Source organism: Nymphaea colorata, chromosome 1, assembly GCF_008831285.2.
Source record: "Nymphaea colorata isolate Beijing-Zhang1983 chromosome 1, ASM883128v2, whole genome shotgun sequence".
In the NCBI taxonomy this organism is placed as follows: Eukaryota; Viridiplantae; Streptophyta; class Magnoliopsida; order Nymphaeales; family Nymphaeaceae; genus Nymphaea; species Nymphaea colorata.
The window spans coordinates 5,264,871-5,291,763 of record NC_045138.2 but is presented as its reverse complement, the minus strand read 5'-3'; the positions used below and the strand labels follow the sequence as shown (position 1 = coordinate 5,291,763).

The 26,893-nt window shown below is 37.2% G+C and overlaps 1 protein-coding gene across 1 annotated transcript; it reads right to left on the bottom strand.

The window, feature by feature from the left end:
* Positions 1–571: 571 nt before the first annotated feature.
* On the bottom strand, positions 572–26,212 carry LOC116245745 (alpha-thujene synthase, chloroplastic-like). Its single transcript, XM_050075561.1, has 6 exons — positions 26,013–26,212; positions 25,607–25,825; positions 25,362–25,500; positions 25,012–25,257; positions 1,670–2,115; positions 572–773 (listed from the first exon to the last, which is right to left on the bottom strand). The coding sequence occupies exons 1-6, from the start codon at positions 26,210–26,212 to the stop codon at positions 572–574; spliced, it is 1,452 nt and encodes a 483-aa protein (XP_049931518.1).
* Between the last annotated feature and the right edge of the window lie 681 nt (positions 26,213–26,893).

Below are 26,893 nucleotides of genomic sequence, written 5' to 3'. Positions count from 1 at the left end.
GCTTATTGAGAAGGAGTTCAAGAGGAATTTTTCCTTCTATGGTAGAGTTTAGAACTCGATTGGATATATAACATGCTGTTCCAATGGCTTCGCTACAAAAAATATGAGGTACATTCTTGTGCATCATAAGAGCCCGAGCAGTATTCAGAAGTTGTCGGTTTTTTTTTTCTGCAAAGCCATTTTGCTGATGTTGTCCCGGCGCAGGTATATTGGGGTTGCATTCGATGTTTCTTCATAATGTTTTTCTATGCATCATTCGCATATTCACCACCATTGTGAGAGCGAATCCTTTTTATCTTAGCACCGTATTGAGTGAGAATGAGGGCATAGAATTCAAAATTTTTTTTTTGCACTTTAATTTTATTTTTGAGAAAATAAATCCAAGTTACATGAGTCATATCATCAATGAAAGAGACATAGAACTTAAAACCAGCATGAGAGTCCTCCGGAGCAGATCCCCAAAACATCCGAGTGAATGAGATTGAAAGCTTTGTCAGACCTTTCATGAGTCGGCCGGAAGGGGGGGCATGTGAATTTGGTGACTTCGCATGCATCACATGCTTTATTATTATCAATGGTGAGGGAAGAGATGAGGCGACTGAGGTTCCGAATGCATATGTGTTCTAATCAAGCTTGCCAAATTTGGTAATTGGTCCTTTGAGTCGATTTTGATTTGGTGAAGATTGTCGATGTCCAAAGTGTAGAGGTCATTATGGCGTCGGCCCTTACCAATCACCTTATTCATACCCGGGTCCTGAAACGTTGCATCCTTCCTGGAGAAAACAACAAGACAATCATAATCTTGAGTAATTTTGCTAACAAACATAAGGTTGATACCAACTTAGGAACAAGTAAAGCGGAACTAATATTTTTTTGAAGAATGTTGTTTTTCCAATGCCAGCAACAACTATAAATGACCCATCAACAGAAAAAATAGAACGATGAAGATCCTTATTTAGATAGGCAAATCTTGTGGGATCATTAGTCATGTGATCAGTAGTACCAGAATCAACTATCTAGAATTTATTTTTAGTGACAGTCAATAAGGCATGGCATAGAACTTACCTTCTGAGACATCGCCCACTGGTTGAGAAGATACTAGATTTGCTTTAGAGAATTTCTGGAAGATTTTTTCCACATCATCATTGGTGACAAAGTTCGCAAGGTTGATGTCTTTGTCTGGGATTGAAGAAGATCCCTTTTCCTTCCCTGGTTGCCCCACAAGTTCCCAGCAGCAATCGCGTGTGTGACCCAAATTCCTGCAGTGTGTACACTTAAGTTTGCTGTGTTTTGTGTGTGTGTTTGAGTGGTACCTTTGTATGCCTTGATTAGTGCCGGATTGTGAAAGGCATGCCATTCTTTCTTGCCTGTCTTCTATAGAGTCCGTTTTAGGAGGGATGCTTATGACTCTTTGCCTTGACACCTCTCTTTGAATCATTTGACAAACAGCATTGAATTTTGGCAGTAGCATAGTATTGAGGATTTGAGTCCTTAAGGCTTCATAGTCCTCCCTCAATTCAAGGTCCTGGCTTCATAGTCCTCACCCAATCCAACGAGGACCTTGAAGATTTGATCTTCTTCAAAACACTGTTTGTAAATGACTGGATCAGAGGTCGCTGGTCGATATTGGATGAGATCATCAAATAGACTCCTGATTCTCCCAATGTACCGCTGCATGTCTTGGTCATGGAGGGTGAGACTGGCAATCTTGCATTGTATCTGGTATACTCGATCAAGATTATTTTGCTCACTGTAACGTTCTTTCAGAGCCTCCCATATTCCATGCGCGGTATCTTGATATGTAAACAGATTTGCTATGGATGGTTCCATAGAGTTGAGCAGCCACGCCATAACCATGTCTTTCTCTGATTCCCATTGATCGTAACTGGGATCAGTAGTGGCTGGAGCTTTGGTTTTCCCGTTAATATATGATATCTTTGATGTTCCACTAAGGAACAAGCGAGCAGCCTTTGCCCAACTCAAATAGTTAGGACCATTGAGTTTGGAGGTAATTTTCAGGGTATTATGCTCGGTGGACTTGGCTCCCTTGAATGTTTTATCTCTTTGATTGGAGCTAGCAGCGTCGTCGATGATATTGGCGCTGCGGATTCCAAGCTGAAGACAGTCTGGGTTGCAGGTGAGTTTCTCTATCATAGGAGGTCGCAGGAACCTTTAGAAACCTGTGCAACTTGTAAATTCAGTATCTCTTTACAGGATTGTCCAAAAAATCTGAAAGGCACAAGCCCGAATCCAACGCCACCTTACTCGACCTCTGAATCACCTCCAGTAAAAAACGTGTCCCAGAGAAAGCCACGCCTGGAATGTGCTGTTTGGGCTATGTTCTCACGAGATCTTCAGACTATTACATGGTGAAGAGAAAAAAGTGGGCAGTGCGAGGGGTGAAGAAATGCAGGATTTCTCCACTCCATGCGGAGATGGTGGCGATGGAGGGTCCCCTTTTGCAGAGGAGATGGAGGGTCTCCTTCTGTGGAGGAGGAGGAGGGGTGGTTCGAGCCACACCCATTTGGTGGGTGCATGGCCAAGTTTGCTATACAGTTGGAAGTGGGGCAGAAGCTGAGGCAGTTGCTATCATGAAATGTTTGAAAAATGATAAATATTGAATTTTAGAAAAATTGGGGTGATTACACCTTCTAAGAATTTTCAAACTATTAGAACGTTGATTAGGAAATACTTGTTGCTCTTAAATTGTTGTGGAAACAAATTTATTAATTGAGTCGTTCTCATATTTTAATAAATAATATATAAGTGCATGTGAGCAATGTGTTCCTTTAAGGGGTAGCATTGATTGTGAAGCTTCCATGAATCAGACCAGAAAATTGATAAACGTTCATGAAACAATAGCTCTAGTGTCCAATGATCCTTTTATAATTTTGTTGCAGATTTATGGGACACTCACAAAGTGTCTCTATTGCCAAACGGCCTCTTAGCTCCTTTATAAACTAAAGGGCAACACAAGGTATTGAGGGAGTTTATAAACTTAGCCCTACGCAAAATGGTGGGTGAGAAGATTACATCATAAAAAGGGTTTGGATTCAGGGAGGACTTGGGATTCAGATGTAGGCTCTACTTTTCTAAACTGAATTTGGATCCAAGAAGCATATGATCCCAAATATAGATATAATCGGGGTTGCATCTCCGTAACACAAAGTGGACTCGGGCCTGAATATGGCATAAAAGATAAAGGAACACAAATTTGATTAGTAATGGCACAATGCTTTTTTACTAGCTACAGTACAAAATCAGGTCCATAATCAGAGATGTGTCCAACCTTGAAAATGGTGGAGGCAATTTTTTTTTAAATTTGAATTATAAAAATATGCTAAATTTTTCTTCTTTTTTTTCCCACTTTTCGTTCTCAAAGAGAAACCCTCAGTCATGGGGACCAAAGGCTTTGTCCAACAAAATTATAGAGAGAGGGAGAACTGGAGGCAGAGGGGCCTGGTAGGGGCTGTAAAAAAAAAATAAAAAAAGTTATTTATAAATTTTTAAATATTTTAGTTTATCCTGTATAAAATAAAATAAGAAAACTATATTTCTGGTTCTGTAAAAATTTAGAAACTATAGTTTGGTTCCTACAACAAAAAATTCCTAACTTCATCTTTGAGATCTCTCAGCAACCCTCTACGTAAGGGTTAAAAAGAACTTTATGCCCTTTGTTATATAGTTTTCACCAATTTTTTTAAAAAAGAGGAGCTTTGAAGTCTTTCCTTTTTGCCGAACAGAATAGAAACAAAGACGCTACAAGAATTATCACTTACTACCACAAGAAGTAAAATTGTGTCAAAGAAAACAAGCAGCTCATGCTGCAAAAGTCGTCACCTTCTTTTATAATGCGGCCGTGAAAAAACTCATGGCCTTTCATTACACAGCAGACCTTTGTGTGCATACTTTGTGGTGTGTCATATAAGGTTCCCAGTTGGCAGCTTGTTTTTTAATTATAACTGTAGAATATTTGATCCACAAATCAGATTTCAAGAATCTTTTTAAAATTTTATAGATTTCAGCACTGGAGCATATCCATATGTCACTGGACGTGTAAAATATTTATTTGTGTCTTGGAAAGTTTCCCTGAAAAATGAGAATAGTTATTAAAAGGGGAATGAACCTGAAAATATGTAATCAATAATGTTTGGTCTATAGTAAATAAAATTATTCTCTTATCACTGTCTTTGTGACTGCTGGATGCTTTGGATTAAATTCATTTCACAACTGTTTTTTCTTGCTTTAGTTTGTACGAATACCTTTGTCTATCATAAAGAAAGTGATGTTCTCGTCGCTTTGTCTTTTTTACTGGTGGAATCAAATTTAAATTTAGCTAATCAGGTCTTGTTGAAAAATTAGAAATACTCTATCTATAAGCTACATATTAGACAAATAAGAGACCATAAGGACTCACTGATCTCTCAACAATTTGACTTACATTCTCATTATGAGACATTCAATAATACCCATCATGTATATTATATTCTCACCATAGCCATAATTTCCCTTACAACAGAATGACATATTTGTTAAATTATTGGTATTGGATTTTTTTAATGTTTTAAAGCAAGAAAAATGATTAATGCAGAGACACCATTAAAATTTTAAAGCAAATAATTTCTTAAAAAAAATTTTAAAGCAAAATCAGAAATTTTACACACTTATCAAGAAAGCATCCAAAGTGAAGCTTTTCTCTCTTCTTTTGCTCTAACTTATACAAAATGAAATAAAAAAAGAAGCCCACTTGAAATGAAATAGTCAAAAGACTAGTTACAAAACCTAACCCTGAGTACGTAATTGGTCTGAGCCAAGTTTGCCTGGCTAGTGCCACTTGATCATGCCCTGTTGCTATGGTTTGGTAGACCTTTCACATCCCATTCTGAGCTCTTAGTTCTGTCAAACAGAGTTTGTTGAAATAAAACATTAAGTTTGGCAAGGTCGATGGCATTCCTTCGTGGCACGAACAAGTTGTATTTCTAGTCAATGGTCAGATCATGAAACTTGGATGGGATAAATAAAATTTTGGATTTGGAAAAAAAAATATTGCATCCAAACTTTTACATAATACAATGAGAAATCCGACAAATGTGAGAAAGAGGAAGTGTAGGTGATGTAGAAGTTTGTGGATTGGGAATTTTTCCAGATTTATTTAACACCAATCATGGACCTTGCCAGCCTGTAGAGCACTACCTTCGTCTTCCTTCTCTTTCCATTTTCATAGAGTGAACTACAAGCTGATTTATTTCCATTTTCAAACATTTCTCTCACTTCTTTCTTTTTTCTCGATGCCAACCTTGTTCACAACTCACTTTTCCATTTTCCCCATATTATTATGAATGAAAAAGGAAGTGATGTGGAAAATATTATCTTGGTAGGCACCATGTTTCCAAATCAAAAGAAAACTAAAGTTAGATATGTATAATAAACGGCTTTGTTTGTTTGAAAAATTAACTAATGTAGATTGGATTTTCATGGTTGGTATTTCACAATCGTGGAAATGTCAATAGCCTAAAATTAAATCTATTAAAATTTGTGGGCCAATCCTTTTTTTTTTCTTTCTTTTCTACACGCAACAGTAAAGCGACTGGACAAGTGGTTTTGAAGCCTTTCAAGGTGAAGAATAAATATGGGAAGTTACAATTTTAGAATTTTTTTGCCATTGATCCACTTCTTTCTGTTCAATTATAAAAATAGGTGAGCATAGCCCATGTGAAAATTAGTGATTGATAACTAGACAGTCGAGAGTTTTTTTAACTAGGCTTTTTCTATTGAATTATTGACTGTTGATCACAATTTAGTCAAGATTAGTGAATATTTGCGCCGTCCCCTTAAATTCCAAATTCTGGATGTATGAACACAAGTATGGCCTATTACTAGGAAGCCAATCCTGGTGATACATCAATGTACCAGCGACACCCATGATAGTAAGTATCATTTGCCAAATAATCTTATTGTAAGGATCTAGGCTGGGGCAGAAGGAGGGGGAGCTGGCAGGAGCCATGGCCCCTCCCCCCTCATGTTTTGGAAAAAAAAAATGATACTTACATTTTAAAAATTTTTTAAATTGGCCTATGTAAAATTTTTGAAAAATATTGTTTGGCCCTTGTATAATGCTGGCTTCACCCCTGGATCTCGCGGTCTACTGCTTTTGTTTTCATATCCATTTCATCTGAAGTTAATGAAAAGCTCATGTCAGAAGATCATCACAATCAATAAGAGAAGAAGAACTAATAAGAAACTAGACTGACATTGAAAATATATCTCGAGCAAGAAATTCTTGCTTGTGGGTAAGAACTGCCTCCACTGTAGCTTGCATGTGACTGTAATTTAATAAGATCATCTTGATTGAGTAGTTGTTCTAGAATCCCCTATCCCCAATACTCATACCAAATTTACACCTTCTTACTGTTACCCAAACACCACTAGATTTGCCATATTCATGAGAAATGAGCTTTTGAAACATCTCTATGGCCACAAAAAGTGGTTCCCTCACATCTTAAGGCCAAGAACAAAGAAAGCAGTGGAAACACAAGTCATAGTTTCCCTCACCTAATCCTCACAAAGTCCCAAATAAGAAAGCCCAAAGTGCAGAAAGACAATCTCACTTTGTCATAAGCTTTTGAAACATCTAATTTGAGAAGAAAAAATTGTTCTATATGCCCTTATCCAAGCTGTTGACCACTTCAAGAGCAGGAAGCATGGATGGTGAATAAATCTACTGGGGAGATCAGAAGTACAACTAGTTTATAGACCACATTGCATAATGATATAAGTCAAAAGCTTTTATATCCATAATGATATAGAATTAAGAATCAATATCATGTGTTCCATTTACAGTCCTTACAAGCTTGTTTGTGAGAAGAAATTTCTCACCACCAGAGCCATATTGTTTGTATCCCAAAATTTCTTTTGGTTCACCAGTGAGAATTTGTTTTGCAAACTAAAAAAGGAGTCCATCAGCCATAGGTATGCGGCTTAGTTTTTCTGTGGCATTCTTCATTCTTGGTCTATTTCCTCAACTTAAATGCAATGTGGTGGACCGTAAAGGTGTTAAAGTGTTTTAGAAATTTAAAATTTTATAAAGCAAAAAAAGATGTAAGAGTCAATCCTTAAAATAAGAAAATTGTTCATTAGGCATTGGAAAAGAAAGTTTGATAATTTTTTATTGATAAAATGGTAAGAGATGTGTTTTAGAAGAAATAACCTTAACTAATGAAACATTTGATTTGTAATAATCATTTAAGGTAAAAAAAATTAAGTCAATTTTTGAAAGAAGAGTTTTGATAAAATTTTATAAAAATGCTTTAATGAAATGATCATTAGTAAAGTAAAGAAAGTTAATAGATATCTTTTGAAACACAAGTTAATCTCAAGTTTTAGCCTAACTCTATTAACTCCATTACCATATTATTAAGGCTCGATTATGTTTTGCTTAGGTTTCGTAAAGGAGTGGTTGTGGGTATCGGTGAATCTTATGAATGCATGGTGAATATGAAAGTTAAATGAAAAGAGAAAGAATTCTCTATGCTTGAAAGAAAATTAGATAAGTCATTCATACCACAACATGCGTATTAAAAAAAAAAGGTTTTCAAAAATGAGTTGTAAGCCATCCAAGTGTAGTCTGAATGATAAGGATCATGGGTATTGCACCTTAATATTGGCCTTGGTGAAGTCGAATGATTTTGGGGCATGCAAAATGGGAGCTTTTTTTGTTTTATATATAAATAGAGAGAGAGAGAGAAAAAAATTAGAAGAGTAAAAGGGAGAGAAGTCTAAAAGGAGGGGAGTAAAGGTGGGTGGGGGAGGAGACAAGAACCAGTCCAGTTGACCTCATAATGGCACCCCTAATCTTAAAATCGACATTGTTTTTCAATACCATTAGGATAACACCCTCCAAGAATCGAACTGAAGACATGGATGTAACACGCTGCCTAACCCAACCATTGTCCTACCCATTATTTGTTTAAAGGGGGTGGAGAGAGAGAAAAAGAGAGGAGGGTTTAAAAAAGAAAAAAGAGATTAAAAGAGAGGTAAAAGAAAGAGAGACAGAAAGAAAGATTTTAAAAAGGGAGAGAGAGAATTGAAGACATAGAGAAAAAAGAGAAATTTTAGAGAGAGAGATCTAAAAAGAGAGAGAAATCATAGAGAGAGAGAGAAAAATAGGAGAGAGAAATAGAGAAATCCAAGAGAGAAATATTAAAAAAAGAAAAAAAAGTAGAGATTAATAGAGAGGTAAAATAAAGAGAGAGAAAGAAAGAGATTTTAAAAAAGGGAGAGAGAGAACTGAAGAGAGAGTGAGAGAGAGAAAAAAGAGAAATTTTAGAGAGAGATCTAAAAAGAGAGAGAAATCAGAGCAAGAGAGAGAAAAATTGGAGAGAGAAATAGAGAGATTAAAAGTGAGATTTTGCGTTTTTAAATTCTGTTTCCTGGATGGAAACTATGATTAACGAGTTTGGAAAATGATTTAAATATTATAACAACATCATTACATTTGTTGTATGTCAGAGAGAAACTTAAGCTCATAAAGAAAGAGTCTAAGCAAATTCTCCAATGCCTTTAATTTCAAAAGTTTGAAATGCTTTTGAAACTATCAAAAAAATCTTTGTATGCATGTGTAAATAGTAAAGAAGACATCCTATCTAATCTTGGCTATTATGAGATGAAGCCTAGATAATGAGCAAGAATCGTCTACTTTAGAAGAAGTAGATGAAGGAAGCTCCTCCCCTGATCCTCTTGTACTCAAATCCCGTCGAAGGAGCATTTCTGAAGGAAAATCACTCTTTTGGGATTGCTAATATAATGACAAATAAATGCTTTATCAAGAGAAGAAGGATTCAAAGGTCGCTAAAGTAGTGGTCTAAAACTAATAGCGAGGTATGTATTAATCTTGGACCTGACTAGATAAAAGGTACCGATCTTGAATCTGACTTCCTCCCTTGATAATGAATGAGCATGTAAGCTTTTGTTGGCCACACTGCAATAAAAGTAAGGTTTATGGATTTTTGATGAACGACAAAGCTATGTGATAGCTTCAATAGGATTTTTGGCAGAGGTTTCTTGATGTGGTTCAGTACCAAAGACTCTAAACAATTTGTTAATGAGAAAAAGAAAAAAAAAAAATTGCAGTAACACGTGAATGTTAAAGGATTGGCTTCAAATAAAATCTCATGTTACCATATCAAATTTATCGGATATTCATAATTCGATTTTGAATTTGGATTTAAATACTAAGGAAGAAAAATCCATGGCGTATCCACATTCAAATTTGATTTAAATTCACAATTCAAATTTGATTTTAGATTTACATCCACACCTGAATCCAACTTTTAAATACAAGAAGCAAAACCACATTATGAATTATGATATGTTAAGAATGTACAGATATTCAAAACGTATAAATTGGGTGTATGATAATTCATTTGAAATTGAATTCGAAAGGAAACCTGAATCGAAATATGATGGATATTTAGTTAAAACTGAACCAGTATTCAAATCCAATCAAAAGTCATTTCCTAAGTATAAATCCCATTCAGTTTTTTTAATTAAAGTGTTGCTTTTTTCTTTTTTCATATCAACTAACTTTTTCAGAGTAATGAATGTGCATTCAAATTCATTACTTCAAAATAGATGTGAATACATACATGAAGTTGCTTCTAGAGAATTCTTACTACAACAAATATTCAACGTCCAAATAACTGAATCATCCAACCACCACCTTTGACATTTCATAATGAAAAAATGAATGCAAAAGATCGAAACTGAAGTGGCTGCACTTGGCAATGGTAAAGAAACAAAACTAAAATGCTCCAGCTTCTGACACATCCAGTGCATTGGTAAGCCCAACAATTTTTTTATTTTTAATTTTTAAATACATTTTGAAGTCTGTTTACTTTGTAAGGGTTTCAAACTTTCAAAAATTGAAAGTTCGATTGTGGTATCTTGGGATGAAATGGACGTGGGAATTGAAATTTATAGCGGAAGGCTTGGGGAAGCTTAACAATTTACGGATGACAAAGGGGACACAAGGGTTAGGGGTGACAAGAAAGGCAATTGATTGTGCAAGAAATGCGCAATTGCTTAAGGAGAAGCATGGCATAATTAGTTTGGACTTCTACTTTCGAATTACTGGAGGTGTTTCTGAACAGAGTGGTACTTCTGAACAGAGTAATGACAAACAGTGTGGTGCGCTGGAGGCATTGGAACCTCCACTTGGGCTGGAGTGCTTGGAGATAGGTGATTATAAAGGAAAGATGCCAGCTTGGCATTTGAATACTGAGTATACCGAGCTACATTCACTAAAGCTAGAAAGATGCCATTTATGAGAAAAACTAATAAGCATTAAACTAATAAGCATTACCTCGTTGAAAGAACTAAATGTCATCAATTGCCCAGCACTGTGTGAAATAGCTAGCATGCCTGCCTTGGAGTCATTGAAGGTGGAGGAATGCTGCAGCGTAGAGCAAATACCTCATCACATGCCTGCTCTCAAGTCGTTGAAGGTGTACGGACCTAATGGCTTGAAGGCTCTTGTTAACGTTCCTTTACTTGAGGAGTTGATGGTGGAAGGATTGCTCAACTGGGAAGGGTGGCCAGCAGACGGAATAGGGGAAACAACGTTGACTTCTATGCCAAGGTTAAGAGAGGCGAATTTTATGAATGTCCAAAGATGCAGACAGAAGGCTTGCTTGATGCTCTATTGGAGCTGGTGGGGGATGACGGTCAAGTGACTCAGCTCCAAAGTCTGTCAGTGAGTTGTTGCCTAAGTGCGAGATTGGGATGGAAATTCCTTGAGCAACTGCCTAACCTCATTGAGTTAAGGTTGGATCCAGACTCAGCAGTACTACTGCCATTGCCATTGCCATCGGAGGTATCAACATTTCTACCCTCCTTCAAGTCTCTGTCTTTGAGTGACACGAATGTTGATGAGGTCTAATTGGAAAGGGTGCCTCAGTGGTTGTGGGGTCTCTCCCAACTGGAAACATTGTACCTAAACTATTTCTATGAGGACATCAGCTTGGGAGGCCACTGGCAATGCCTCCCAAAACTGAGATACCTAGAGCTTCAATACTTCCCCAAGCTGAAGTCTCTGGAGGACATTACTACCCACCAAAACGAAAATGATGCAGTAGCAACAACATGTCCCACAGATGCAAACGAACAGATTGCCTGCCTCTCGAAGCTTGAAAAGTTGGTAATTTACTCTTGTCCAGCACTCCATCTGCCGCAGGAACTCAGAGACCATCTTGGGGAAAGGTTATCCATCCTAGGCTAAAGTGGTTGAGGTGCTGTTATATCATGTTATGGAACCTTTTCTGTTTCGTAGGTTGAAGCCTTACACATTAATTAACTTGATCAACAACATTTTATAAAAAAAACACACAAACACTTGCATTGTACTTAAATCATCCTAAACTTTGTTTAATTTATTTATTTGTTTAAGAGAGAGAAAATAGTTTCGTTATATATAATATTTTTCAACATGTCCTTGTCCAAATGAGTTTGTGTTCGAAAAGTTTCCAATGTATTCTTGTGAGTTGCCGAAATTCTTTGTACAAAAAAAAAGGAAATGTATGTCCTCAGGAACGAATTTTAAAGTTGGGGTAAAAAGAAAAGGAAAAAAGGCCAAGAAGTGTTTGTTTATAAAAGCACTTGTACACATTGATAGAAATTATAGAAAGGCCAAACATATTTAAGGTGACCGCATTTAAAAGCTACAAGTGGTTATCATTTTAATTCAGAGCAGAAGCGATGTAAAATTTTTTCCCTTGGCTATACTGTATCTTTATTTTTTTCTCATTAGCTCAAAGCACCCTATTCTTTAAGGACGACGAATTTCTTCAAGAATAAAGAAGGGTATTTCTATTTTGAGGATGAATAATCTCTATTTAAGGGTAGAGCTAAGGTTGTCGATGGATCCAATATCTGACTGCATTAGACATGGAAACAAAAAGGAAAAAAAAAATGACATCTGATTAAGAAATTGGATGTATTTGGATTTTAAAAATGTCACTAGATCAGATTTGGATGTGAATTTATATGTAAATGTAAAAAATTTGAAAAACATTAAAAATTTATATGTAAATGTATAAAATTCAAGTTTAATATATCTATATATATATATATATATATATATATATATATATATATATATATATATATATATATATATATATATATATATATATATATATATATATATATATATGTATATATATATATATTACATATATATAATTTGAAAATTTTTTATTTCAGCCCCTCTTAAAATTTTGAAACTATATTTGGCCCTTGCGACAAAAACATTTCTGCTTTCACATATGAAAATATGGTCTGGATTTCATTGTATAATTAAAGGTTGGATTCCGACTTCGATCATGTTAAAGTAAAAGCTAGATATCCGATTAGATCCAGACTGTAAATTTAAAATTTGCATTCACATAAACTTGTCTTCCATTAGCATTCAAATCTTAATTTTGAATCTAAGTATTTGAACTTCTAATAAACCCAATATGATAATACTGTAAATTTGGTTTGAATTTGGTGCAACGGAGTACCTTTTGTTTGCTGGCCATACACTCACGCAGAGTAGGGGAGAGAATGGAATTGCTTTTAGAATGATAAAAAAGACACCCACATCTTCTTTTCAACTTGTGCATTGTTTATTTGTGTTAATGAAGAGAGACAGGGGGAGGGAGATGCTATTTGTAGATAAATAGTCTGACATCAAGGAAGAAAAGTAGTTGTGGGGGTCTTGTAAGAAGAGCTCCAATCTGCCCAGTAGTCGAGGACACTTGGCACTTGAGGCAAATATTCTACCCAAGTATTTCTTGCTTCTTTAGCTAGTTTTATTCAGTCAGTGGCCTCTTTGCTAGTATCAGTTGTTCCACGTCAAAATTAAAATTTAAATTTGTGTGAAACCAGCAAGAAATCCTAGCATGCATGTGTACCTTCTCTAGAGTCCCTCACCATCATGCCGTAAGACAGCTCACTCATTCTGCTATGCAGACAGACCATATTTGCCAACGTTAATTTTGCATGTCGCTGGGTTTCAGATCCATTGGAATCTGTCATACATCGGACCCAGTTACAAAACCGTACGAAATCCGAATTCCATTATGACTCAGAATTGTTGAATTCTTCTTCTTTTGGAGTTTTCTTTTAAGAACTCTCTTCTGTTTTTGACATCTCATTCTAACAGGAAAGTTTGGGTTCCAAAGAACACAATGTTCATATTATCAAACACCCTCTAAAGTGTGTGTAAGTTTTTGTTGCTATTCTTCTTGTACACTTCCAGGCCTCCTCCCTAGCAGGATTCTATTCGAAGTTTATAACTTTTTTCATGTATATCTTTGGATCAATGCCTTTAAAGCAAAATTATTGGAATCAAACTGAAGTTAACCTATCCAACCCAAATCGCTGTTAAGCCAAATTTTTGGCTGAGCAGGAGGTTAACAACCACACTACATTTCAGCTTAATTGTCGCGAACTCACATTTAATTGTACATATATGTTTTTGGTATTATCATTTTAAAAAAGGTAAATTTTATATAGTGCTTTGCCGATTCACAGTTGAATCAATTGAATTGTTAAAATAGCCAATTTTACTGAATTGACCAACTTGATTGATTTGATTCCATGTAAGTATGTTTTTTGCAATAGCAGTGTTTAAAAAAATATAAACTAAACCCTCACAAGATGATTTCCACAATCATAAATGTTTACTACTCATAAATGTTTTTTTTAGAAAATCATCAGACAACGTAAAGATAGAAGCCTAACCGACATTTCATCCAATTACATTAAACAAGGGCAGTTAAAAATCCAAGCCTCCGAAAGAGTTAATTTTCCTTAATATTTCTAGAACTTACAATAATTTAGTGTGCATTGTCAAGATATCATTTGTTTGCTGGGATGTTATACGAGTGTCTAATAAATCCACTCTAAAGATTAGGGCATCATGAAACAGTACTAAAATTTATGTGTTATCCTTCATCGAACAGTCACATAATAATGTTCATGCATGTTGTCGAACAACCCCTAAGAGTATTTTAAGGACAATGAATCTGTTCTTGATTATTTCTTTTTTGGGGACAAAGCATCTTTATTAAGGGCAGAGCTAAGGATGTCGATGTATCTAAGATCTGATTAAATTAGAATGGAAAATAAAAGGATTAACATCTGATTGAAAAATTGGATGTATTTTGTTTTACAAAATGTTGCTCTCGCAATTCTGGATTTGAATTCAATGTAATAAATGTTCAATAAAAATTTGATTAACAATTCAGACTTGGATCATGTTAAAATGAAAATTAGATATCGGATCAGATCTGGACTACATATTCAAAAATTTGATTCACACAAACTTTTCTTTCATTAACATTCAAATCTTAAATCAAATATAAATATGTGAACTTCTGATATATAGAATAGGGTAACGCCATACATTCAGTTCGAATCTGATCTGATGGGGTATCATTCTTTTGCCGGCCATACGCCATGCAAGGTTGGGGAGAGAATGGAACTGCTTTTAGAAAGATACAAATGGCACCACATGTTCTCTTCAATTTGTTGCGTTGACAATTTCTCCTTGTGAAGAGAGAGGGGGAGAAAAGGGGGGAGGGGGACGGGGAGAAACCCCTTGTTTTCATGGTTTTACCATACAATTTGTTATTATTGGTGTGCAACTTTGTGATTAAGTAGAAAATTTTAAGTTGTTTGCTCATTTTACAGCACTAAAAAGAATATCTTGGTACTACAGGACAATCATACCCCAGTTTGTATCACAAGAAAACAAATTTTCTTTTCAACTCGAGGTAACAAGTTTTGGTTTGGTGTCATACACGAATTAAACGAGTTGACGTGAAAAAGTTTTAAAAAACAAGTTAGGCCATAAATGAGTTAAGCAAGTTAAGGGAGTCGAGCTCGAGCTTGATGTTGTATAATCAAGTCGAGCTAGAGAGGGATTGGGCTCGACGCATGTGCCGCCCTACTTGGCGATGCAACGTCGTTGCTACGAGTTTAGGCTTCCCAAACATTTTTATTAACAATGTAACAGATAACAAAATACAAGATACCAGAGCTAGAACAAACCAAAAAAGAAGAGAGACATAATCCTCAAATACAAAGATAGAAACTACAACTAACCAAAGAGAAGATAGGCATAAAAGCAACCTCACTGTACAAAAAGGATTACAGCCTCATTGCAATCGATTGTTGACAGCAAATACATCAGCTACAAAAAGCCATTTTCTGCACACCATTTCACCACATATAGACATTTTCTGAACACCATTTCACCACATACAGATCGACCGCAAAACCATGTAGTAAGCAGGGAAGATCACCTCCTGATGTTTCCACTTTATACCAGCTATCATATCCTCTAAATCATTGCAGACTCTCCATTCAAGACCACACAGAATCAAATTGTCATGATGGATAATAGAATTTCTTTGTTTCCTTATGCTCCAAAAGAGTACACGTAAGCATAAACACAGTGTATTGTAACCCATTTATTTGAAAAACCATTTGAACCACCATGAGAAAACTTCTTCTTCTTCAATAGAGTTATGCACTTCTAGCCCTGACCCCTCCCACCTCATATTTTGAAAAAAATATGATACTTATATTAAAAAAAAAAAATTGTTTGGGCTACGTAAAAATTTTGAAAAATATTGTTCAGTACTTGTATATTTTATGCAAATACTATTCTACCCTTCCTACAAAAAATTGCTGACTTCGCCCTTGTATCTAGGGTCTTCTGTTTTTTATTTCAAGTCCATTTCATCTCAAGTTAATGAAATTATGAGTACCCCATTCCTCACACCAAATTTTCACCTTCACTGTAACCCAAACACCCCTAAATTAAGTAACAAACCTCTTCTCATCCCCAAAAGGCAGCTTTTCCATATCCAAGAGAAATAAGCATTACTTTACAGGGTTCACAAGCTCCCATTCAAGTATTGGTGTCCGGCCGAAAGGGTGCATGAGGAGTTGGTGACGTCAAGAAGGCCAAGACCACCTTCTTGCATCGGAGCAAGCAGACTCCCAACTAAGTGACGTTTCCTAAGATGATGAGAATCCCCCCAAATAAAATGACAATTTCTTCTCTACAAAGTTCAGTACAATAAGTGGAAGCCTAAATGCTCTCACCCAATAACCCACCACTTGCTGCAGAACATGCTTCTCATATAAGTAAGTGGATGGTCCACCCTTCTACAAAGCTTCTCACATAAGTCACGGGTGAGAGTACCAACAAATAATGGAACCCAAATAAGTAAGGGGAAGTTTGGACAACTGTCAATGAAATCGGTTTGCAATGACCATTGTGTTGTCAAGAACATTAAAATCAATAAAAAAATGAAATGAATTTATAGTCAAACCTGCTTTGGAAGTGAAATCAGGTAAAACTTGGTTTAAACAAGAAGTGGATTTTCACAACAGCCCAAAAAAGTAAAAGGCTGTCATTTGCAGAGAAGCACCCCAGGCAAAGAAGTAAATTGAGAAAGTCATTTTAGGGGCTTCCTGCCTTGTAAAACTCGCCATTGGAGGTTTTCAGAAAAAACTTCCACAACACAACAATAGTAAACAAAAGTGGAGAGAGAGGGTGCATTTGTCATCCGCCTCCATGGCAACAAAAAGTGGTTCCCTCCCTTCTTAAAGGTGACAACTATGGAAGCAGTAGAAACATAAGTAATAATTTTCCTCACCCAATCTTCACAGGATCCCAAAAAAGAAAGACCAAAGTGCAGGAAAGACCATCTCACTTTGCCATAAGCTTTTGGAATATCTAATTTGAGGATAAAAAATTGTTCTATATGCCCTTATCCAAGCTGTTGACCGCTTCAAGTGCAAGGTGCATGGTTGGTGAATAAATCTACTGGAGAGATCAGACGCCCTTGTTCTGAGCCAATAATTGTGCTAAAACAATCTTCATTCTCTCAGCCATCAACTTAGCAACTAGTTTATAGATCAAATTGCATAATGATGTAGGTCAAGACTTTTATATGCATAATGACATGAAATTAAAAATCAATATCATATGTGTTGCATTTACCTACCTTACAAGCTCGTTTGTGATGAAGAAATTTCCCAACACTAGTGCTGCATATTTTGCATCCCAAAATTTCTTTTGGTTCACCAATGGGAATTTGTTCTGCAAAGTGGAAAAGGGTCCACCGGCCATCAGTATGAGGCTTAGTTTTACTGGCGCGTTGTTCATTTTTGGTGTATTTCCACATTCATTTAAGCATTATTCTCCACTTAAATAGCAGTGTGGGGCATGGTAAAGATTTTAAATTGTTTTGGAAATTTTAAATTTTATAAAGCAAAAATTGATGTAAGAGTCAATCCTTAAATTAAGAAAACTGTTTGTGAGGCATTGGAAAATAGAGTTCTATAATTTTTTTTTATAAAATGGTAGTAGATATGTTTTAGAAGAAATAATCTTAACTAATGAATTGCTTAATTTGGAAAAGTTAATTGAAATAAAAAAATCAAGTCAGTTGTGAAAAAATCAAGTTAGATATATACATACATATATATATATATATATATATGTGTGTGTGTTTTGGATTGTGATCCGGATTTTGACTCTATTTTTGGATCTTGGATCGGATTTTTGGATATGGGCTATATTTTTGGATCTAATGCTTAGTTTTTATCTGAATTTGCTTCAATTTTCAATCTAAAGCTGAGATTTGGATTCAGATCTAAGGCCCAATTTTGTATCTGGATCTTAAATTTGGGTCTAGATATGGACCAAAAGAGCCCGCAAGGAGTTGGAGATTCTAGCATGAAAAGTTCCAGTAAAGAAAACACTAGAAATATCACCAGAAAATATCGATGGAAAACCCTGTTGAATAGGTAGAGTTAGACCAGGGATAACATGAACAAGCATTTGAGCTTCTGTCAAGAGTCTTTTTGTGTCCATTGTATATGCAGAAAAAAAAAGGTATTACATGCGCAACTCTTAGTATCACAGTGCAAGAGATTTATCCTAGCTTCCGCAAGAGTACATAGCTCAACAAAGGGGAACTGCATACTCAAGGGGGTTCGTGCCTTAGGCGGGTGGGGGCGGGTAGACTGCTAGTTTCTGTTTTGAATCCCTATTGTGTCAACTCCCTGTGGTGCAAAAGGGAAGCACCGATATGAAAATTGATAATAATATGGGCACCTTTTCCAAGGCACCAAAAGCACACTTGGATTTTATGGGGACTTTATTGCAAAAAATGACTTCTGATACTCATTTTGCTCTCCCAAACAGGGGAAACACAAAACTTTTTGACCATTTTTCTTATTTTGTTTGATGAATTTAGCAAGTTAAAACTATGGGAAGTCCCATATGAGCCAAGGGGTACATGTCCACTCTTCGTTTCATAAAATCTCATTACATGTCTTTATGGTTGCAGCCAGTGGTAGAGCCAGAAATTTCTGGTTGAGGGGCACTTGAAGTGTAAGATTCAAATCTTAAGGGACACAGATATGTAAAAAACTGAAAATTAATGAAGTTTTTGTATGTAGATAGTTTTTTTTTTTTCGGGTTGGTGTGGGCAAGTGCCCACAATAGCAGTAATGTAGCTCTGCCATTAGGACACAGTAGCTAAGTTTTCACTATGGTCTACACGCTATGCATCCCCATTTTTGGCTGCTGTAAATATAATTTTTTGTTAATACAAGTCCAGAGCCTAACTCCCACCATCTTCCATAGGAAACCTGAGCTGCTAATTACCTATATCTAGAGATGTCACCATATCCGATTTGGATCAGATATCTGACTAAACTCTACAGAATAAAATCAGATATGAAAAAAGAAAATATCTGGTTAATAAGGTAGACCATATCTGTATTTATGAAATGACATATGATTGGATTCAGATATACATAATATCCTATCATATTTGGATTCATCGGATTTATTTTTAAAGAAATATCCTATATCTAATGCTCTTAAATTCTAAAAAAATGGCTAAATTTGGTTCAAAATTCAGATTCAGATTCAGATATGAATGTAAAAGTCAATTGTGAAATCAGATTTTAAATTTCGATTCAGATATAAATTTCTTTGTTTTTCAAATATGAATATCCAAAAAAGTAGATACAGTTAACAGTATATATGATTTGAATGTGATCTGCTGACATCCCAACTATATCCACATAAATTGTCCTACTCAACTCAAAGATCATAAGACAAACATGCAGCCCTGAGAAATGAATTAGCATGAGATTTGCAATTGGAAGAAATGCAACAGGCAAGCTTAGCATCACAAAGAAGTTCTGATACACTCTTTGTAACGCATATCAATGGCAAAAAAGAGCAGCAAATAAGCCAGATGTGGGCTGGTATGAGCAGTTGACTGCAGGGTCAACAGCTTTTCAATGAGGAGTGGACTTGGATTGTGGATCTAGCCATAGGAGCTGCCACCCAGGTTTGCTTGTCATATGCCATCAGCCATAGGGATGTCAACGGATCAGATTGGAATAAAATATACTCTTAACCATACGTAGCTGCTTTTTCAAATGTTCACGTGTTCATATTTGGATTCTTATTTGAACATGGTTGAATAGTAGTCATATCTAAGTCTGAAATCCAATTTTGCAATCTGAATATGATCTGAATCCAACTTTGCATTCACTTCCAAATCTGAATTTTGAACCAAATCTGGCTGACGTTCAATATATAAGAATGTTAGATGTATGATATTTGTTTAAAACTAAATCCAATCTGAAATTGAATCTGATCAAATATTTACATATATTTGAATCTGAATCCAATAGAATGTCATTTCTTAAATCCAAACCTGATCTCATTTTTCCATTGGACATTATATTTTTTTTCTATAACTGGTTTTTCAGAATGGTTTGGCTGGACATCTGATTCAAATCGAATATATTGACATCATTACTTAACCAGAAATTCCTATCTCCACCACTGGAAATGGGAGTCCAAAGATGCACAATGATATGCACGTGATACTACTACTTGATTCTAAATAGTTGACTACAATATATTACATCACAGACCCAAAAAAAAAAATGAATGTATAGATAACAATAATTTAAGTTTGAAGCAATACTTGACAAACAATATAGTAGTTAAAGTAGACCATGTAATCACTGGAATTTTTTCTAAATCTTTCTTGCACAAGTACGAAACATTTGCACCCAAATACCCTGAGGTGTTCAAGTGACAGCTGCTTATTGAGAAGTTGCTCAAGGGGAATTTTTCCTTCTATTCTAGAGTTTGGAACTCGATTGGATACATAACATGCTGTCCCAATGGCTTCGCTCCAAAAAATCTGAGGTACGTTCATGTGCATCATAAGAGCCCGAGCAATATTCAGAAGTTGTCTGAGGTACGTTCATGTGCATCATAAAAGCCCGAGCAATATTCAGAAGTTGTCGGTTTTTTCTTTCTGCAATGCCGTTTTGCGGAGGCATCCCGGTGCAGGTACATTGGGGCTGTATTCCATGCTTCCTCATAAAGTTTTTCAATGCATCATTCACATATTCACAACCATTGTCAAAGCGAAGCATTTTAATCTTAGCAACATATTGAGGGAGAATGAGGGCACAGAATTCTACAAAATTTTTTGGAACTTCACTCTTATTTTTGAAAAAATAAATCGAAGTTACACGAGTCTTATCATCAATGAAAGAGACATAAAACTTAAAACCGGCATGAGAGTCCTCTGGAGCAGGTCCCCAAACATCCGAGTGAATGAGATTGAAATCTTTTTCAGACCTTTCATGAATCGGCAAGAAGGTGAGGCATGTGAATTTGGCGAATTCGCATGCATTACATTCTTTATTATCATCAATGGTGAGGGAAGTGATGAGGGAACTGAGGTTCCATTCATATATGTGTCCTAATCAATCATGTCAAATTTGATAGTCCTTCCTTGGAGTAGATTTTGGTTTGGTGAATCAACTCAAACTGTCGGTGTCCAAAGTGTAGGGTTCACCATGGCATCGAACCTTACCAGTCACCTTCTTCGTGCTCGGGTCCTGAAATGTTACAACCTTCTTGGAGAAAATAACCACACAATTATAATCTTCAGTGATTTTGCTAACATACATAAGGTTGATAGCAAGCTAAGGAACAAGTAAAGCGGAACTAATATTTTTCTCGAAGAATGTTTTTCCAATGCCAGGAACAACCATAGATGACCCAACAGCAGAAAAAACAGAACGATGAAGATCCTTATTTAGATCGGCAAGTCTTGTGGGATCATTAGTCATGTGATCAGTGGCACTAGAATCAACTATCGAGGATTTATTTTTAGTGTCAGTCAATAAGGCACAGAACTTACCTTCTGAGACGTCACTCATCTTTGCTGACAAAGTTTGCAAGGTTGATGTCTTTGTCTGGTATTGAAGAAGATCCCTTTTCCTTCCCTGGTAGAAACACAAGTTCCCTGCGGCGATCGCGTGTGTGACCCAATTTCCTGCAGTGAGTACACTTAAGTTTGCTGTGATTTTTCTGTGTGTTTGAGTGGTACCTTTGTATGCCTTGATTAGTGCCCGATTGTGAAAGACACACCATTCTTTTTTGGCTGTCTTCTATGGCGTCCATTTTAGGAGGGACGCTCATGACTCTTCGCCTTGACACCTCTCTCTGAATCATTTGACAAACAGCATTGAATTTTGGCAGCGGCATAGTATTCAGGATTTGAGTCCTTATGGCTTCATAGTCCTCACTCAATCCAACGAGGACCTTGAAGATTTGATCTTCTTCAAAATGTTGTTCGTAAATGACTGGATCAGAGGTCGCTGGTCGATATTGGAGGAGCTCATCATATGGAATCCTGAGTATCCCAATGTACTGCTGCACATCTTGGTCATGGAGGGTGAGATTGGGAATCTTGCATTGTATCTGGTATACTTGAGCAAGATTATTTTGCTCACTGTAAAGTTCTTTTAAAGCCTCCCATATTCCGCAAGCAGTATCTTGATATGTAAACAGATTTGCTATGGATGGTTCCATAGAGTTGAGCAGCCACGCCATAACCATGCCATTCTCTGATTCCCACTCATGATAGTTGGGATCAGTAGTGGTTGGAGCTTTGATTTTCCCATTAATATATCATGCCTTTGATTTTCCACTAAGAACCAATTGAGCAGCCTTCGCAAAACTCCCATGAATGTTTTATCTCTTTGATTTTCAGGGTATTATGCTCGGTGGACTTGGCTCCCTTGAATGTTTTATCTCTTTGATTTGATCCAGCAGTGTCAGCCATGATATTGACACTGCAGATTCCCAGCTGAAGAGAGTCTGGGTCGCAGGGTCCTTTAGAAATCTGTGGCACTTGTAAATTCTGTATCTCTTCACAGACTGTCCAAAAAATCTGAAAAATAGATAAAGAATACTAGACACGTGCCCAAATCCAACGCCACCTTACTCGACCTCTGAATCGCCTCCAGCCAAAAATGCGCTCCAGAGAAAATCACGCTTGGAATGCCCTCTCTGGCGAGGTTTGTGCCTACGACAGCAGATGCGGCAGTTCTAAAATGCCGTCTTCTCCCGGGATCTTCAGATAACCTTGCAGGACATGGTCAAAAGAAAGAACTGGGCTGTGCGAGTGGTGAAGAAATGCAGGATTTCTCCACTTCTTGTGGAGACAGTGGCGATGGCAGGTGTATGTTTGAAAGCGACACCCATTTGGTGGGTGCATGGCCAAGTTTGCTATAGAGTTGGAAGTGGGGCAGGGGCTGAGGCAGTTGTTATCATGAAATGTTTGGAAAATGATAAATATTGAATTTTAGGAAATTTGGGGTGATTACTCCTTCTAAGAATTTTCAAACTATTAGGACGTTGATTAGGAAATATTGTTGCTCTTAAATTGTTATGGAAACAAAATTTATTAATTGAAAAATGTCATTCTAATATTTTAATAAATAATGAATGACTGCATGTGAGCAATGTGTTCCTTTGAGGGGTAGCATTGATTGTGAAGGTTCCATGAATCTGCCCAGAAAATTGATAAAGGTCATGAACCAATAGCTCTAGTGTCCAATGAACCTTCTATAATTTTGGTGTAGATTTGTAGGTCACTCACAAAGTGTCTCTATTGCCAAATGCCCTCTTAGCTCCTTTTATAAACTAAAGGGCAACATAAGGCGCTGAGGGAGTTTATATACTTAGCCCTATGCAAAACGGTGGGTGAGAAGATTACATCATAAAAACATAAAGGACGGTTGTTGTATATGAAAACACCCTTACTTTGAACCGGGTCCAGATCTAGAACTTTGAGAACATTTTTAGTTGTAATAACTTTGGATTTGATGTATATTGAAACTCCGATTTTAACTATGGATTGGACTCAGATATTTAAATTTGGATTTGGATATATAAATTTAGCTTTATTTTATTTTGAATTTACTATCCAATTGGATATATACCAAATTACTTAATTTTAATTCGATATGTTAAAAGTTAGGAAGCATGGGAAGAAAATATTTTTAACATCAAGTAATTTACATATCCATTCCTCTCCTGTCTCGTCTTGGGTCAGCAATTTTGGGCAGAAGGTTAGAGTTGTATCTTATTATCCAATCCTTGGTGCAAGAACCATAAATTGCCCAAGCCTGATATCTAAATAAGCTTTGTGATTTTGAGAAGAGAAAAAATAGGATAGAAGAAAACCCTCGAAAAAGAAATATGCAAACGTGAGAAAAGGGAATTGTACAAGATTGGGATTGAGACATTTTTCCCAGATTTGTTTGGCAGAAAAAATATATGAAACTTTGCCGGTGTGCATAGAAGCCTATGGGCTCACCATAGTCCAAATCGGTAAAGCTTCTGATTGGAAGCAAACAAATGGACCCTTAAAGATATATTCTCTCATAAACTCAGCAACTTGAGAAATTTAATTTTCTGAGTTAAAAGAAAGCGAGAGTCCACTTGCTCACCTTTATAAGTTTGATCTCTTCCTTAATTTGCCGAATTTCTTCACTTCTGATTCTTTTCCTCTGCTCTTCCCGTCCACCAAGAAACAGAGGAGGTTGGCGTTAGTAATGGACCTACTTGCAGAAGCGCTCTTTCTGTTATTTTGGAAGCCGTCACCAGTTTATTGAAAGAAAAGGTCGGCCTCATCTTGAATGCGAAAGACGATCTCATCAACCTCCAGAGGAAGCTGGAACTATTGCCGGCTGCCCTCAAGGATGCAAGGTAAGAAAGCCTTAGAATGCATCCCTCTTATTCCCCATGGTTTTACGTTTTTTAGAGTTTGCACCAAATCTAATGTTTCATTCTCTTATTGTGCTTTAAATTAAGCAGCCATGGCGTCACACCAACATTGATGCTTAACGGCTTGAGCAAGGGAGGATGGTTCCAAATCTTTAGAGACGACCACAAGAAGTGCTTTATGAGGTGTATAGATATAAGGGAAATTATGACTGTGTGCATACATGTGACCGCGAGAGAGAGAGAGAGATAAAGATAAAGAGAGAGAGAGTACTGAATTTAATTTATTAATGTACCCATTTTATTACATGATGATACATAGCATCATAAGTAGGATTCGGTTAATGGGCACCAACATGGTTGATAGATTGGGAAACAGTTGCTTAGGCAGTCTGGATGGGCTCGGCAATGAGAGAGTAGATACGGTCCATGGACTCATGCTCCAAGACACCGACGCCATCTTCATAGTCGTACATGCACTGGGAGACCCTCGCAATGTTGAGAGCCACGTTCATGAAGGAACGAGAGAAGGCGGTCTGTTGCTGCTGCTGCTGAGCAGAGAGCAGCTCCCTGTTCAGCCTCCTCCATGCATCCCTTAGCAACTTCCTTATGTGCTGCCGTGCTTGCTCCTCCGCTACCCTTGCCTCGTTCATATAAATCTGGACCGATCTAGGCAGGTTCCCTCTCCCGAATCCAACCTTCGATCAAGTGTTCAACATATAAAGAGAAGATCATCAGCCAATCAAATAAAAAAAAACAGAACAAGAACATTGTCAACTCAGAAGCTAATACTAGTTAACCAGCAGAAAATACACTAAACTAACCCTGGATCTCTGGAGGTCTGCCGAGAGACGAACTATCATCGATGAGAAGTTGATGATGTTGGAGTCATTCTGCAGCTGCTGGATTGCTTGTTCCTCAATGTTTTGGGAGAGGAAGAAGTAGGCAGGGAGGAGAATAGGGCCGGTCATGGCTGCCCGGATGTTGCTCAAATATTCCTCTAGCCTTGGTGTCTGCCGGGCACGGTGCCACCTTGCTTCAACCAAGTAAGCTCTGCACACACTCACCCACTGCCCAAGAGTAGAAGAGAGCAAGTCAATTAGAAAGTGAAGCTAATATACTAATGTGATGATGTGAAGAGTAGAAGAAATATTTCATAGAGAAAGTGTCGTACCGCTCTCCTCATGTGTGAAGTGATATCACGGCCATGCCTCCTAAGAACAGTGTAGCTGATCTGGTTGGTTGTGTTGTAGACAGCCGCATAGAAGACCCTCAGTGACTGAGGCAGCTGCTCTGCCGCTTGAAGATCCCACCTGCGTATATACAATATAGAGCATCCTCATTGGCTCCTAACAATGTGAAGCAGAAACTAGAGACAGAGTTGCTCTCTCTAATTCATCAACCATGATCATCCTTTACCTCTCAACAACTTGCACAAAGCGTTCGAGCTCCTCAACAGACTGATGCTCGCTGAAGATGTCCTCAACGGTGGCCATCAAGTACGAGACCCTGGCGAGTTGCATCCTGTACTGTGAGAACTGTGGCTCATGCATCTTCCCCACCGCCATGAAGTAGCTCTCCACCAGCCTATCTCTGGCGAAGCTAATGTGCTCGCCCAAGCCCAAGTCCCTCCACCACCTGCAAACACCCAAAACAAAGGACTCATGGTTGATTATTCATGGACCCAATGATGCAGGCCAGCAACAATGTAACATACAAGATATTCATTACTGATATACATATATACATAGAATGACATTAGTTGCTGCATTATTATCAACTATTAACCAAGTTATTTAGGCAAAAGTGCAAGAATGAATTGTACCCGGATAACTCCCTGAGCTCTCTTTGGTGGATTGTCTGCACCATGTTGAAGTCCAGCCTAGCAAACTCATGCAGCACTTGGCTTCTGCGGTCCGTCCTCTCGAATGTCTCAATATACTCTCGGGCCTCGACCCTGCGAACCCTTCTGTGGAGCGGAACCTGCAGAGCACGCTGTACCTGTCGAGACATCCTCTGGTCCATGCGGCTTATCCTTGCTCTAAGATGCTCTGAAGAGAAGGCCGTAGCTTCTTCCAACACAGTTTCTCCTTCACAGGCTAGTTGTGATGCTTCGTAGAGGCTCAGCAACCCTCTCACGTCCTCACGAAGATTCTCAGAGAACCGGCCTGACTGTTCCCTAAATCTACTAAAGCACTCTACGAAATGCAAAAAGAAACTTTAATGGTTAGTGTCAATTAACACATTCGTAATAGACAGTCTAGATTAAGAACTAATTATTGAGTCAGTTTTTTGGAATTAACACATGTGTATATATATATGTATACCTGCAGAAACATTATAGCCATGTTGCCTCAGAATTCTGAACCGAAGTGAAGAGGAGTAGAGGTCCTCAAATCCTCTAGTGCTCGTGGATATGGCATCTAGCGATCGCCTGATCTCACTCTCAAAGTGATACGCTACACCTAAACGTTCAAGTGAATTGATGAGCTCCAACTGAGCCACTTGCTCAGTTGTAGATGTTATAAGTTGTCGGACTTCTCTTCTCAATTCTTCGACTCTGGTCCTTTGTGTTTCGATCTGCTTTGATTTTCATGTCTTTCAATTATGATCACATCATCACACCCAAATAAACAAAATAATAGTCAGATCAGAGGTATGGAAAATTACTGATGTTGCGCTGGTAATGGACTGGATGAAGTCATA

Bases quoted from the DNA above. Each gene is read 5' to 3' on its own strand.
- LOC116245745 (XM_050075561.1), bottom strand. From the start codon at position 26,212: ATGGACCAGAGGATGTCTCGACAGGTACAGCGTGCTCTGCAGGTTCCG. The intron at 25,258-25,361 runs GTACGACACTTT...ACTCTTGGGCAG, and splicing joins CTTCACACATGAGGAGAGCG to TGGGTGAGTGTGTGCAGAGC. The intron at 774-1,669 runs GTACATTGGGAG...TGTTTTCTCCAG, and splicing joins CATGACCAAGACATGCAGCG to GAAGGATGCAACGTTTCAGG.